Source organism: Salminus brasiliensis, chromosome 4 (assembly GCF_030463535.1).
Source record: "Salminus brasiliensis chromosome 4, fSalBra1.hap2, whole genome shotgun sequence".
Classification (NCBI taxonomy): Eukaryota; Metazoa; Chordata; class Actinopteri; order Characiformes; family Bryconidae; genus Salminus; species Salminus brasiliensis.
Window position 1 is genome coordinate 41,828,992 of NC_132881.1, and position 16,679 is coordinate 41,845,670.

At 41.8% G+C, this 16,679-nt stretch overlaps 1 protein-coding gene across 1 annotated transcript; it reads left to right on the forward strand.

The window, feature by feature from the left end:
• The first annotated feature begins 12,576 nt into the window (after window positions 1-12,576).
• Window positions 12,577-15,549, forward strand: adra2c (adrenoceptor alpha 2C). Its single transcript, XM_072677106.1, has one exon. The coding sequence runs from the start codon at window positions 13,274-13,276 to the stop codon at window positions 14,570-14,572; it is 1,299 nt and encodes a 432-aa protein (XP_072533207.1). The 5' UTR covers window positions 12,577-13,273; the 3' UTR covers window positions 14,573-15,549.
• Window positions 15,550-16,679: the final 1,130 nt, after the last annotated feature.

The following is a 16,679-nucleotide window of genomic DNA, read 5'->3' on the forward strand; positions in this document are numbered from 1 at the left end:
TTACAGCAACACAACTGAAACTGTCCTGGTAAATCCATGCTTCACTGTAAGGACCTCACACACACACACACACCTCGCCCCCCGACCGCCAATTCCAATCATTTACACCTTACACACAGCTCTCCAACAAAGTGAAATCAAATATCACGTCACATCTCAGAGCGCTTGAGCAGAACTCACACTTACATTCTCGCACACTTCAATAGCAAGGCTCTGGACTGGTGGCACCAGTGATGCTGATGTCTGAGGACAGTTTTGCCAAAACTAACGATTCTGCTGAGACCTTTCACTTATGCTTAGAGCATTACACCAACAAGCTGCTCCTTCTGCTCGGCCAAACACACACACACATACACACACACACACACACACTGATATACACATCCAAAAATCCAATATGCCATAAGCCTTACTCAGATGCAGACTGGCATGGCAGAAAGCAGACACATACACCGATCAGCCATAACATTAGCACCACTAACAGAAGAAGAGAAAAGCATTGATTATCTTTATCTGCAGTGGCATCTGTCAAGGGATACGATATATTAGTGTGAAAGCATCTCCAAAACATCTGGAAGGTGTCTTGTAGGGTGTTCCCAGGTATGCAGTAGTCAGTATCTACCAAAAGTGGTCCAATTAAGAACAACGATGAAGCGGCGACAGGGTAAATGTCAAAGACTCATTAAAGACTCATTCATCCGGTCTTTGGAGGCCCCACTTTACAACTTACAGGTTTTAAAGAATCTGCGTCTTGGTGCCAGATGTTACATGATTCCTTCAGAGATCTTGTGGAGTCTATACTTCAAATGATCAGATCTGTTGTAAGGGAGACCTACTCAATAATAAGCAGGTGTTACTAATTTTATGGCTGATTGTGCTTTAATAAGTCTTCAGGTACTACAAAGCTTTATTTTACTTACATAGAAGAAGCAGTTATGGCTCCATAATGAACCATGCTATAAAAGAGATATGGGAGTATGAAGAACATTTTAAAAGCTTGACTTTACCAAATATAAAAGTTCTTCACACTCACACCTCTCTTTTACAGACCAGACCAAGGCCCTATGTTACACCCTGCGCAAGGCCAAGCACGATGATCATTGCTATCTTACACCCCACCAACAGTCTATTTTAATGGCTTCCACCTGCGTCATTTAAATAGCAACACTGCTTGCAAACATATCTACGCCGATGGGTGCGGTGGTCTCAAAATGAGGTGTGTTCAGGTACATTTTTGGCGTATTGTTATCTTGACAATGGAAAACACATGAGCACCACTGACTGACAACTACTATCTTGGCAGTGAATTGTCAACACAGGTCTGTACACATCCAGGTAGATGCACCACTGAAATAGCAATCCGCCAAAGTCAGACCACACCTGGCTCTTAAAGGTAATGGCGAGCGACACGCTGATTGGTTTATTGTACATTACAACCAAAACACACACATGATTCATTCAGAGACTTAGTGCATGCCTTTTAAGCTTTTTGTTCTGCTCATGATGTACTTTTCCCGTCGTTACGATAGCAAAGACACACTGACACATCCTAATTCAAATGCGCAGTTGACGGCTCACCTAAGATGATTGTTAAGATAGGGCCTCAAGTTATTCCCTTTATGGCATCACTTGAAGATACTCTTGTAATTTTTACATTTTTTAAGTGTAACCTAAAGAAATGTGTCTTTCTAAAGATCTGACATTCGTTCTTAATGCAGGATATTAGATCCGCACCGAAAATAGTTCTAATAACATTACAATCAGGATCTAATAATCTGATATGAGATCTTATCCTTCTTTGGCACACTGTAGATTTCTCTGGAGCTTTGTGATTAAGAATGTGAAAAGCTTTAGCTGAAGAAACCCAAATGCGGTGTTGAGGAACCACGAAAGAAATCATTCAAATGATTTGATCCACATCTTGGGGACATTACATTCAGTGTTGTATCTAATGAGGAACCCTTTCTGTAAGCACACGGTTGTGATAATTTGATAAGGATGTTAATTTCCAATATCATTTTCATCATCAGTAGATTATCTTTTCACATCATTATTCACCACTTCCAGACATGATATTAATTACAGAATGACAACATAATGAAGTTCAGCTTGCATCCTAATTAACTCCCCTCTCAAGCTCTAGGCCTCTCAAGTGAAGACAAGTGCCTGACCTGTACTCTCACGCCCAATCGAAAGCTATACCTAAAATTAAGACCTAATGTCTTATTTTTCCATTAGCACGATTAATTTTAAATTTAAATTAAAAATTAATCAGGCATGAGAAATTTTAATAAAGAAGCATACGACAACATACAAACTAAGGCATGTTTGCCAATATGCAATAGAACTTACCATATTCACCAAAAAAAAATGTTCTTCTTAGCAAGTGTTGGCAACTTTGGGCAATCTTTGTGTTGAACATATCTAAAACTTTTGTCAGTGTCAATCAAACTAATCAGAAATTGAGGGAACATTAAAATACATTAAATATTCAGATTTTACCACAGCCATTCTTATAATACTTTCCATATTATCTTACCATATATATATATATATATATATATATATATATATATATATATATATATATATATGGTAAGATAATATGGAAAGTTAATATACAATATGCTCTCTTAGCAAATAGTGTTCTATAGTACTAAAAAGGTGTCTTTGACCCATAATAATACACCCTTAAAAATAAAGGTGCTACAGCAGTTTCTTTCATCATCATGGAAGAACCTCGGTTTCTGTAAAAGAAGAAGAGTGAGTTTGAGGACTAAGTAAAGAACCTTTACATCAAGTGATTTATTTTAATCAATAAACCCTCTACATTCAGTAGGCCCACACTTCATACAGTTCTTCACTCTGATAATTACACTACTGTCACAATTTACATCAGTTTCAAAGACCCTAAAATTGAACCTTGCTGGACTCCACAAAATAACATAAGTGGTTACCAATTAATTTTAATTTTCAAAGGTTAACTTACAGTACATCTAATTTACAAGCTTGGTTCTTTATGGAACCCAATCTGTCTCTTCTGTGGCAAAGCACCTTTTGTAGCTTTTGTTTTTAAGGGTGGATGGTTCTGTGAGTTGTCCTATACAACTAAACAGAACTATATACCACTAAAACCTTTTACAAAAGATCCCTTAAATAAGCTTTGTTGCTATTAATGTAATTTGAAATTAATAGCACACTCCAAATGTATGTATTCATACAAAAAAAACAGGATGTGCGCTAAGGCTAATTTCTGATAAGGCTAAATGAGATTTTTAATATATTCATATTTGAGCAGAACATGGCTAAATCAACTGCAAGCATCTTGCAAAAGAACATTTTTGTGATGCCAGTTGTGCAGCACACTTGTCTCTAGAAGTGGATTAATTTGGGGGACAGCAAGCAGCTTACAATGATTGTGGGTGAATGTTAGTCTTACTAAAGGACTCTTAAGCTCTGCAACAACCCCTCCCCCTAGCCGTGCTAAATCATTGTGCATGCCTGTGCATCATAGATTTTTCAAATCTGTGAGCTTTTGCTCCAGTGTTTTCAAGCATGTTTGAAATTCTCAACCTTGCTGTGTGAGCTCCTCAATGACAAAACTCGGTGAACGTCTTTCCAAGGCATGTCACTCTCCTTGAGTTTACGCACACTAGTTATGTTGATTTGAAGGATAATTTGTTAATTTTCTCTTTTTTTTCTTACTCAAAACTGTGAAATATGTAGAACTTAATAAAAAATAGTATTTTAGTGATGGTATCAGCACTAAATTGTCAATCTGAGATCTGAGATAGTGCCTGAGAAAACCTGAGAAAAACAGCACCCCAGCCAAGGGCCTTGTTTGTATTTGCGATGACCTCCCATCAGTCTGTCAGAGAAACCCTTTAGGATCCCATTACTAAACACACTGGCTAAGCACACATGAGAAAGTTGGTCAGTGCTCTGCACCGCTGTGTACAATATATATATATATTGTACACAGCAGTGCAGAGCACTGACCAGCTTTCTCATGTGTGCTTAGCCAGTGTGTTTAGGATAATTTGTGTGTATATATATATAAATCACAACAAATGTGCTAATCTAATCAAGAATTAACATTGAAGTGCTTTTCCAAAATGGTGAGAATTTCTTCGCTAAATTAGCAATGTTACAGGTGTGAAAATGAACTGAACTGTTTGAGGGACAGATTTTTCATAACAAATCAAGTAAATATTTGTCACTTACAGATCTGAGAAAAGTAAAGCTAGGGGTGAACCTCCTTCAGATAAATATATGTAATAGTGGTCATCTGCGGCTAATGATGCTGACTAGCTAACACGGGTAGTGACTGATAAACTAATGGGAGCTCTTTACAAAAAACTACAGGGCAGCAAATATACTCGACTGTTCTCACAGCAGCAAATCATTATGAGCTGAATTCTGAGTGTTTATAGGTTTATAATTTCACCATCAAGAAATTATAGTTCATAGTGGGCAGCACCACAAATCAAGGTAAAGTAACACCATCCTGCTCCTCAAACATAGGAGATCTGAAAGCTCGCTCTGGCCAAACTCCACCGCTATACCAAGAAGAATTTGTAGGGTATGTGGGGAGCAGGATCAGATGATAATTATTTCTGATAAAGCGCTACATAGATATCATTTTAAAACTAAATTAAGTCAATAGATGTAATGTGATTTTTACTATTACAATACATTATGATGTGCTTCAAGACTTCCTTATATGATAGAGTAATTACATTACTGTCATGGCATGTGAGGCCAGACCTGAAGGGATGAACACTCACAGAGATGGAGATCAAAGCTAGATGGTTTATTAACAAAACCAAACAAAGGGATAAGGAACGTGAAGTGCAGCAACGTGGGAAAAACCATGAGCAGAACCAAAATGTGACAAACAAAATAGCAAACACAACAAACCTGGGACTGGGAGGAGCAGGCAGCTGAACGAGAGTGAAACTAGGGGGAGAACTAAAGGGGAGATACAAAACCAAGAACAGAGTTCTGTGTACAAAAGGGGGAAGGCTGGGGAACCAGCCGCTAGACCAAAAGGCAAGGCCGACCTAACCTGACTTTGCAGCGTACTGCCTTGAAAGTGGGTCGCCAAGGAACCTGAGCATGAAGCGAACACACCTCGCTTGCCTCTAGAGTAGGATGTATCTCCAACATTTCCAAGCGTCTCAGAGATCCCAACAGAGTCAATTCACAGCAGTGAACAAAGGGGGTAACCCTCTTTAAGTACTCCCAGTCCCAGGTGAAACACATGAACAGTGGATGAGCATTGAATCAACACAACGGAACATGAATCAACAGAAACAAACTCCGGAAGTGACAGAGATGTCTTTATTTGGGCCTTTGGGAGGCGGCTCGGGATCGCCCCAGGGAGGGTGCAATACCGAGTGCCTGACAATTACATACATTATCTAACATTTACATTTATGGCATTTAGCTGACGCTCTTATCCAGAGCGACTTACAAGGTTACTCATATTACAGAGGAGGGTCAATGCAGTGTTAGGAGTCTTGCCCAAGGACTCTTATTGGTGTAGTGCAGCATACATAGTCACCCATACCGGGAATCGAACCCCAGTCTCCCACATGGTGTGGTAGCTCAATGGCAGGTAGTGGTGTTATCTGTTGCGCCACACCAACCACACCACATCTAACACACTACTTAATCACCAACACTGTTGGTAAAATAACATGGTGGGTTCTATCTGGACAGGGAATCTTACGTTTAATCTAATCTGTGCACAGCAGTGGAGCTACCCACTTTGCTAGTTGATAGAAGAGTAATCCACAATCACTACATGGATGCCACACCTTTGTTTTTGAGTAGTTTTTTGAGTTTGAGCCCAATCAGTCTGATCTCCTCTAGGCCCAATATGTCCAATAGGTTTAAAAGGATTCTGAAAAAAAACAGCTCTGACCTTTAAAGAAATACTCTAAACTTTACAGGGTTACTCGCAGCAGCACAAGGACACCATGTATTAGTGTGTTTTTCTCTGCTGCCTCAGAATGACTACTTCTATCATTCTTAATAAAAAAAATGCTATGTAGTACAGCTTTGACGGAGCAAAAGAGAACGTTCTCGGTTGATAACTCCATCACTCCACAAAGCAGCTGATGTCCTTGACCTTAGCTACCGAATGATTTAAGCACACAGTAAGCTCGCTGGCCTCAATCTCTGACTTAATTATCTGTTCACTTAATGTATGCAGTCTTGTCCTGTCCAAAAATTTAATTTAATTTGTTCTCTTACACCATTTGACAGCCAGACCCTGACTACAGAGCAGCTCCTACAGTGTGAGCTCCCAGCAGCTATGACTTTTTTTTTTTAAACAGTTTTGTCATTCCTGTAGCTTTTCAAGGCCAGGCGCTCTTGGACAGGGGCGAAGTAAATAGAGTTTCTCTGTATTTCTACTGGCAGGTGTTAATTTAACAGAAGTGCTGTCTGTATGTGGCTGTGGCTGTATGACTGGCCATTAGCCACATAGCTTAATAAGGCATGTGCTATACTTCAAGCCCACAGGCAACATGGCTTCGGCTCCAGCTTGTGGCTTATGAAGCTGAACTGAAAGGGAGAAAATAGGTTTTCAGATAATTTCTCAAAATAGATTGCAGCAGAGTTTCCAGAATCTTTGTGATTTCTTGTATGTTATGTTCATACACTACTTAAGAGAGACATATTTTAAAAGAATGGTTTGATGAAAGGTAAATAAAAAGTATAATAAAAAGACTGATCGCTAACCCCACATGCAGCTGACCAGCCAAGACAGTTTTTGCCATTTGACATGAGCTTCATGAGTTTAAACGAAGTGATGCTAGGATAATGTTGCCAACAAACATTTGATTTAACCTTTCATCAATCTCATCTTGGTAAAAGCACAGTTAAAAAAAACACCCAGATTTTTTATTTTTGTAGCACAGACAAATCAGTGTGGTTTAAAACATGGTATGACTTCCTTAAGTCTATAAACATAACCAATCATTTTCTCTGGGTTGCTGAATTTGGGCAATATTTCTAATAATCATTCCAATGTTCATGCCTTTTTATTAAATTCTTTTTTCCCCACTTGGTTGTATAACTTTATGATAGATTTTGGAAGTAAATGAATGAAAATGAAGACTTTGGGCATTAAAATAAGATTGGTTACAGTCTAAGCCCAGTTTTTGTTAGCACTGTTAGCCTAGTATCTCTCATTACTAACTAAAGAGGCACACGTCAGATATAAAATATGTCTTGTCTGATCAACTGCATCTAGGGTAAGTGAAAAAATAATGCTCATTTGTTTTTTCATCATTGTCCAGTATATGAATGGAAATCTAAACCACACCATAGGTACTACAGGGACAGTTGCTAGGTCCATAGGGGAATGCTCTTAAAACAGATGCACTAAAAGATCTTATACTAAGTGCAATGACATAAAACAGGGATGCCCAATCTTAGTCATGGGGATCTACCACCCTGGAGAACCCTGATTCAACACTCATATCCTTAAAAGCCTTCATTACCTGGATCAGGTAATCCAGGTGCTGGAGACAAACAGCGTTGAAGATCACTGGGACCAGGTTTGAACACACCTGCTGAATAAAAATGACCTCTGATTCCCTAAACAACCTTTCATTGGACAGTTCAGCTTTTTTTGGTTTTTATTTCTACCAGAAGACTCGTAAATCGTAAATGTATTATTGACAGTTAGTGAGATGGGAAAAATGTTAGAACGTTAAAACTGTGGATTGTCTTTGGCGTAGGCCCTGTCGTCAGCCCAGGTCTTGCAACATCAGGTGCAAGTAATTAGGTGGAGGCTGGTGATTGGTTGAAGAAAGGTGACGCTGCATTAGCGTGCGTAAGAAAGAAATATGAAACTAATGACCTGTCTCTTGGGGTTAGAATTTAGTCTAGGATAGACATCAGCCAGCTTGCCTCGCTTCTGTTTACTTTTCAATAGCCTGTAGCACCTTCTTTCTTGGCCAGCTGTATCAGACCATGCCGCATTCATTGGGCTTAGTCCTCACGCAGAGCCAAGGACCAGCTGGTAATTACACCATGAATGACTTGTAATATTGACAAAATTCTGTGCCTGATGAATGTAAATATCAAAACAAGACAATGTTTGGTTGTAAAATAACACTTAGCCCAGTTTTTACCAGGCTCAGACTTGAGGCTTTGTGCTTACGGATGAGGCTAAGAAGCAATATTGACTTGGATTTATTGACACTACATATAATTCTGATTTTACAATTTGACTCACATTTTTTATTTAATTTACTTCAATTGAATCTGGATTTAATCTAATCTCAAAAAAGTCAGACATCCCAGAATAAAAAAAAAACAACCTACGAACACAGCATTACTAAGAATTCATTTTTTTGCTCCTGTGCTCCCCCTACAGTTGGGGAGTTTAATTAATTTTTACACCACTGCAGTAAATACAAACCAGACTTTGAGCACCCCCTCTTGGACAGCTGTACACATGCATTTTCTGACAAGCTGAGAGATACAGAACCGGCATCTGAAGTAAAATAAACATCTGGACTGAGGTGGCTTACAGCATTTTCACAAACATCACAGCCAACATGCTCATGGAACATGGGGTAGATGGGTTCCAGGTGGGCATGGGCTCTGAGAGGGTTTGTAAGTGTTACTGGGACCCAGTTGGGCTTCTCAAATGGGCCCCACTGTCACAGCCCACCGTAATCTCACATGGGTCCCATCTAGGCCCCTTGTGCACTGTACAACTCAGATGGGGCCCATGCTTAACCCGTACTGGTTCCATCACTGACACTGGTGGGCAACCATAGTGTACTACCTATAAATGTAATTACATCTATAAATGTAATTACACTGTTATACTGATATTAATTTGTGACCATACCGCCCACTACTAGAGTGCACTGTACCCATTTCCATGGTTACGCAGGTTACACAACTCTTAAGAGTCCCTCACACTTCTGAAACCCAAACTACGCCCTTTCCTCCATCCTTGCTGCTACATACTGGGGTGCCAATGATCCCATTAGATCAGACAGAGAGGGCAGGATCTGAAGTCTGAGTTGCATCATGTCTTGTTGGAATTAGCCACGGGTTGAGAAACATGAAGCAGGAGGACAGCGGCGCGAGGCGAGGCTCAAGGTAATTATGTGAATCACTCACACACACACTTCAATTAGACGGACACAAGTGTGGCCCAGGGGGGAACTTAATGATCACAAAGCAGGAAGGCTCAATAGAAATCAGCTTAGAGAGGAACAGCGGGCCCTGGGGTTGACCCAGCACATCCAAACACCCCTGTCTGGAAAGCTACCGCTGTCACATACGCACACACATACAAGCACATATTTATGCACACAAACAATTACAAATCAGTGTTACATAAGAAGAACACACAAACAGACTGGCAATCATGACAACTATGACATAAACAAACATACACACATCATACATTGGAACACACACACATACACTCACACTAACAATATCTGCTGCAGCGAGTGACTCACTTGTTGTGCTTGATGCCATAATTGGTTTCTAAAAATCTTGGCTAAAGTCCTAAGAAACAGAAAACACTCATATAGGCGGTGTGATTCTGAGTGGCCTGCGTGATGTGTTTTCTAGGTTTTGTGGAGCAAGAAACAGGGGAGATGAAATAAATAAATATCCAGATCACCACTTACTACCACACAGACATTTACAACATTATCTAGCAATGGTACCATAAAAAATACACCTTAAAATCATGCTGATGCTGCACTGACTGTAATAGGAAGAACAGTGCCCCTGTTATTGCCTCTCCAAGACTCGAACACATACTCTGGGGAAGCACTTGCAACTGTGGAATTACTAGCATGACTCAGGAGATGATTCACTCATCTAAAAAACGCTGTGTAGAAACCCGAGTACGAACTACTAGCCAATCGTAGCATCCGGGGGGCGGAGCTTTGTGGAAAACTTTTGTTCCGTCCCAGTTCTTCCCACTGCGTAACACTGCGTAACCTGAGTCATGGCTAAAACTCCATATCCTGTAATATCACTCTTCTGGACAATATCTCAGCTTGCCCAGAAATGCATGTGTAAAACTTGTCCTCAAAGTGGCTCAAAGGGGAAACTGCACTTCCTTATTCTAGGGGGAGCCCAGGAGCAAGAAATGTCAATTCTCTCTCACTTACCCTAGATGTAGTCGATTAGCCAAGACATTAGGTGTGTCTCAATATCAAGAACATGAAGAACGGACTTGAGTTCTTGGGAAAAGTGTTCCTGACAAGTTACCTTGAAAGAACGAGCTCGCAAGAACACAAGAATGGAGGACCACCTATTGAGATGTGCTGTCTACTTGCTATTATGCAACACAATGAGCCCAGCTGTTAGTCACTATTATCTGAAGCTACCAGCTGGGCTAAGGCTACCACAGGAGGCTACACGAGCTTCGCGACTCCACGGTTGTTTGTATTAAATGAACTAAGATTTGACAGCTTTACTAGCCATTTCTCGTCTTGCTTTTTAAAAGCAGAACCAGGTGCACCATTTCTTCTTCTTCTTTGGGCTGATGGTGGTTGGCAGACTAACGTGGGGGGTATTACCCCCACCTACCGAGGGGCACCATTTTTTTCAAAATATGAGAACCAGTATCTTCTGCCTTTGCGTCAGCACTGAATTCACAATAAATTCTGGGTAATTTTGTTCGTTCTGGTCTGCAAGTCACCAAACGATGCATCCTCGGTTTTCATGGTGGAGAAAGAACACGTCTGGGAAGCGTTCTTGGTAAAACCGTTCTTGAGTACTGGGATGCAACCTGGGCAGTGGAAAGTGAGTTCAGGCAATAACTCAAGGGCAGAAGAACACAAAAGAGCACATATTGAGAAATGCCCATTATTTTTCTGACATCTGCTTTTTTACTTACAACAAGAGAGGTGCTAGGCTAATGTTGCTAGAAAGCACAGTACATAACCTGTCACCAATCTTATCTTTGTAAACACACACCCCAAAACATCTCTTACCTCACTAATAATGCCTCTACCAAACAAACATTTAGCAGCCAAAACCTCAGAAGCAGACATCTATGCAGCGGACAGTCTGAATGCTAATCGTATCTTTGCTCCTTGCTGTGTGTGGTTAGGTCGGATGAAGCTGCTTATGATTCTGAATGCACAGACTTGATTAATGGCTCCTATTTAGCACAAACACGCTCAATAAAGGCAGTGCACCCACCCAGAGAGCTGGATAAGAGGCACTACCAACACACCGAAGACATATGTCTTCATTTACAACCCTAGAAACATGAGCACAGTTAACCTGACCGAGTCTTATGGCGGCATTAATTTAGAGACATTTGTAGTTATTGGCTGCTGATAATAGCTGATAACTGTTAGAAGTCTCTTGGGATTTGGTGTTTATCTTTTATCAAGTTTGAAATATAGCCTGCTTATTTCAACCTGAATAAAATGTAGACTGGGGAAAAAAACAGGGCTGTCTCGGTTTTTACAGTAGATTAAATACTCATTTATATCATTCTGATTATTGACAAATGAAATATTGACAATAATAAGCAGCTCCGAAGATTTCACAGTAAGTCTACAGAATTAGGAGCTCAGGTGATAATATGGGGAGTGCACTCATCTAATCAGCCCTGTGAGGAAACCGGTGATTGAACTACCAGCCAATCGTAGCGCTCGGGGGCGGAGCTTTGAGGAAAACGGGTGGTAAATGTTTTTTGATGCTTTTCAATGAGATGCTTTCGTTGTATGCAGTGTAGTCTTCCACTCCGTTCATCCCAGAGGACTTAAGTCCGTGTGCTTATAATAATAATAATAATAATAATAATAATAATAATTATTATTATTATTATTATTATTATTATTATTATTATTATTATTATTACTATTATTAGTTAGTTACTATTATTAGTCTTAAGAAAAACTACAAAATAAAATGTGAGGAATTAGGTAATGTTTGGCACACAAAAATATATAAATAATAAATACATAAAAAAATAAATAAACACGACTAATTTATTTAAACTACTTAAACGTAAAACATATAAAAACGTAAAACGTATAATTATAATTTAAAATACAGCACGCATTTTACATGCTAATTATTTATCAATCCGCAACTAATCAATAATTAAATCCGTAACAAAGCCATTATATTAAATGAACGTAAATATTAAATATATTTGTCCAAAAACGGGTGGGAGGAAAAATTCAACGCCTTCGAGTTACAATAGTGACATCCAGCGAAACAACAGCGACTCAGCGCTGAGCCCCTCAACACCTGTCAGTGGAAACAGTGAGAAACTTAATGAATACGACTTCTCCTAACACCTAAACAGGCAAAGCTCAGACAGACAGACAGACAGACAGCAGCCCAGCGAAATCTGTTAGAGCCCTGTTAGAACTAATTCTATTTATTTATTTATTTATTTATTTATTTATTTATTTATTTTATTGCTCCTCTTGGTTTCCCAGAGGCTGGGAGGAGCTCGGCTGCTTTAACGTGGGCAGCACGTGGGCAACGAGTCCAAGAGAGAGCGAGAGAGAGAGAGAGAGAGAGAGGGAGAGTGGGAGAGAGAGAGAGACAGAGAGAGAGAGTGGGAGAGAGAGAAAGAGAGAGAGCGAGAGAGAGAGAGAGAGTGGGAGAGAGAGAGAGAGTGTGTGTATGTGTGTGTGTAAGAGAGAGAGAGTTAGAGAGTGTATGTGTGTGTGTGTGTGTGTGTGTGAGAGAGAGAGTGTGTGTGTGTGTGAGAGAGAGAGAGTATGTGTGTGTGTGTGTGTGAGAGAGAGAGAGAGAGAGAGAGAGAGAGTGTATGTGTGTGTGTGTGTGTGTGAGAGAGAGAGAGAGAGAGAGAGAGAGAGAGTGTGTGTGTGTATGTGTGTGTGTGTGTGTGTGTGTGTGAGTGAGAGTGAGAGAGAGAGAGAGAGAGAATCAGAGTGAGAGAGAGCGCGCGAGAGAGAGAGAGACGAATGAACATCGCGCGGAGAGTGGAGCAGGTTGGTGTGAAGAATGACGGTGGCGGTCACGTAGAGCCGTCCGTCCACGGGTCAGGACGCGTTTTTGCCCGTGACTGAGTACCGATCTGGTTTGGATAATAAGGAATTCTTAGAGCGACAGAGGTGGATGTGGACGACCACAGAGAGACCGGTCAAAACAAGGAGGGACAGAGAGAAAAACTGCCACCAGAGCCAACAAGAAAGGACGTCTGAGATGTAACTGCACTGCCACGACAAAATTAAGACTACAATAAAGGAGTTCTGGAACAAAGGACTCTCCCAACATGGATAACTTCAGCTTTGCCAGTGAAGTGGTCAGTTTATTAGAGCTTAACTCTAATTCCTCTGGGAACTCCACCAGTAAGTACTCCCTGCCCACTATCATAGGACTTGCAGGACTGGTAAGTTTTCTGATCTTGTTTACTATAGTTGGGAATGTGCTCGTCGTGATTGCCGTGCTAACCAGCAGAGCCCTCAAACCTCCCCAAAACCTCTTCCTCGTGTCCCTGGCTAGTGCGGACATCCTGGTGGCCACCCTGATAATGCCTTTCTCCCTAGCTAATGAACTAATGGGTTACTGGTTCTTCGGGAAAGTTTGGTGCGATATCTACCTGGCGCTGGATGTTCTATTCTGCACGTCATCCATTGTACACCTGTGCGCCATAAGCCTGGACAGGTACTGGTCCGTGACGCAGGCGGTCGAGTACAACCTGAAGCGGACGCCTCGCAGAGTGAAGGGGATGATCGTGGTGGTGTGGCTGATCTCGGCCGTGATCTCCTTCCCGCCACTTATCTCCATGGACCGGAAGGACCAGGAGATCAAAGTGAAGCCGCAGTGCGAGCTCAACGACCACACGTGGTACATCCTGTACTCAAGCATCGGCTCCTTCTTCGCTCCTTGCGTTATCATGATCCTCGTCTATGTCCGGATCTACCAGGTGGCTAAGACGCGCACCCGCAGCATGTCAGAGAAGCGCAAGGACCCGGACGGCGGGGCCGAGGCCCCACGCCTGGAGAATGGCCTGAGCCAGGACGACTTGAGCCGGGAGAACGGGCACTGCACCTCGCCGGCACCCGGTGAGCCCAAGCACAGGGAGGAGGAGCAAGACGTGGACTTAGACGACAGCAGCTCCTCTGATGAGAAGGCCAAGCGGCCGCACCACGAACCGGTTTCCAGCCGGAAGGACCGCAGGGCCAGCCGCAAGAACAGCTCCAGTTCCAAGCACTCCAGCCGCAAGTCCCGTGCCAGCAGCAAGTCCCTGGACCTGTTCTCCTCCAGGAGGAAGCGGAGGAACACCATGTCCAGAAAGAAGATCTCGCAAGCCCGGGAGAAGCGCTTCACATTCGTGCTGGCGGTGGTCATGGGCGTGTTCGTGGTGTGCTGGTTCCCCTTCTTCTTCAGCTACAGCCTGTATGGAATCTGCCGCAAGCCCTGCGAGATCCCCGAACCCCTCTTTAAGTTCTTCTTTTGGATCGGCTACTGTAACAGCTCCCTCAACCCAGTCATCTATACCATCTTCAACCAGGACTTCCGCAGAGCTTTCCAGAAGATCCTCTGCAAGTCCTGGAAAAGGCCTTTTTAGGGGAGCCATGATGGCTGAAAATGGTGCCCATTTCAGGTGATAGACAAGACAGAAAAGCCATTGGATGCTTACGAAAAAGAGGCGTCTCTGGAGCACGTTGAGGCAGCACTATTCAGACACCACTGCCCCCCACTTCACCACCACCACCACAACCACCACCACATCTATGCCTTGACAATCTTCCCATAACATAGATATTCATAACAATCTGTTTTATTGTATAAGGCTCTGGGCTCTGTAAGGACAGCAGCTGTTGTGGACTGTGAGTACTTACAGTAGCAGGATCCTTCAAAAACGCCCACCCAAAACCGGGCAGCACTGTACTGTACTTGCAGGAACAGGCTTATCTTAATTACAGCCACAGGCATTTCTGACTTATCAAGAGACATATTTATGATGAGTTTGCACATATGGCTTTTCTCTTTGGGACTAGAGGGCTATGTAATATGAAGGGTCATTTCCTTTTGAATGGAGATGTGTAATACAAAAAAGGAAAGCTGGAAAAATCAGTGAAGTGACTGGATGCTGTTTCTCTCCAAGAGACTGCAACACAACAGACGCTGTTGGTTAAGGAGCAGGGGATCTTCACGCCCTGCAGAGGGATGTCACTGAAAGACTGATGAGATGTGGGCTTTGCTGACTATTGCCAAGCATCTCTTGAGGAAGCGAAGCACTGGCAGAACAGGGCTTCATTACCGTAACTGTCGGACAACACGTGTGCTTTTATTCCAAACAAAACCCACTGGATTGCTGCTGAGAACCTTTACCATAAAATGCCATTAATGGGAAACATACAGAAGAGGTATTTGCATTGTTTGTTCAACTGTGTATGATCTTCAGTACTCCCGAGTATTTATATGACATTACTGCTCTTCTGAATTTCTTTATGGATTTCTGTGCCCACGCTTGTTGGTTGTATCATGTTGTACTATGGCGTTGCATAAAGACACTGTTAATATACATTACCAAGGGCAAAACCAAGCGTTTTTATTTCATGGTTGTTTTCTGTTTGTTCTGAAATGTCTTGGCCTACTTGGGTATTCATTGCGTTTCCGTTTTTCTGTCTCATCTTCTTGTGAGAACTCTGAAATGACCAACCGGTCGCCACAAGCACATTCGACAATGGAAACGAAATCAACAAATAAATGAATTACACTTCTACTTACTGCTACGAGCACAGCATAAGGTCACTTTGTGGTTCTTTCTGCATGTTTATTGCACTGCTCAAGGTGCTGGTTTACCAAGCCAGGCCTGAGATCTGTCTCATTTTCCCATGGTGTTTTCAGATTAGACCAGACAGCACAGACAGAAAATCACTGGCCCCGTTCACACTGCATAGCAAATCTGGAGCAAGTACTTTCTCAGATCTGAATTTTAGACTGTGTTCAGACTTATGCACTCACAAATGACCAAATCAGAGTTGCACAGGAGGCAAGACTGTGGTGGCATTTGCTCACATGATGCTTGTTAGATTTGTGGGGCCCAGTGTAAAATGCCAGTGCCTCTGGTTGCTTGCAAATGCATGGCACATTGGTTGCTATAGTAATGATGCACTTGTGAGTTTGGTGTGTAGGGAAAACTTAGCAGGTAACATACAGTATATGAGCTTAGATGTATAGCCTACCATTAGCCAATGAGCACAATTAGCTTATAGACATCATATATCACTCAGTGTTATATGTTTTATCTACTACAAAAGGAGCAGAATATGGTGTACGCTTAATATTGTCTGCTAACATGCAGGCACTCTACTGTAATTTACTGAAGCAGTCGCGGAAAATATCTTGTAAAAGCTTTAGTTTTCCTTGTTTAAAGCTGCATTATGTAGCAATTGTAAAATAGCACTTACAATCGTGGTGATGCCCTACTGATTGTAACAGGGAGAAAGGTGTTTCTGTCATTGCCACTCTGGGACGAAACGCTGCTACTGTACTATAGACCTCTCTACAGAACTGTTTGTCTAATGCTGCCTAACCCGAGTCAAATTTGTGTAAAATCCTTTCACATTTGATGCCAGTTCTGCATGTCAACAAATGCATGTTTATAGCCGTCCATAAGGGGGTGATCAAAGCAAGATTTGCATTTACGACAGTGGTGTAAAAGTGAA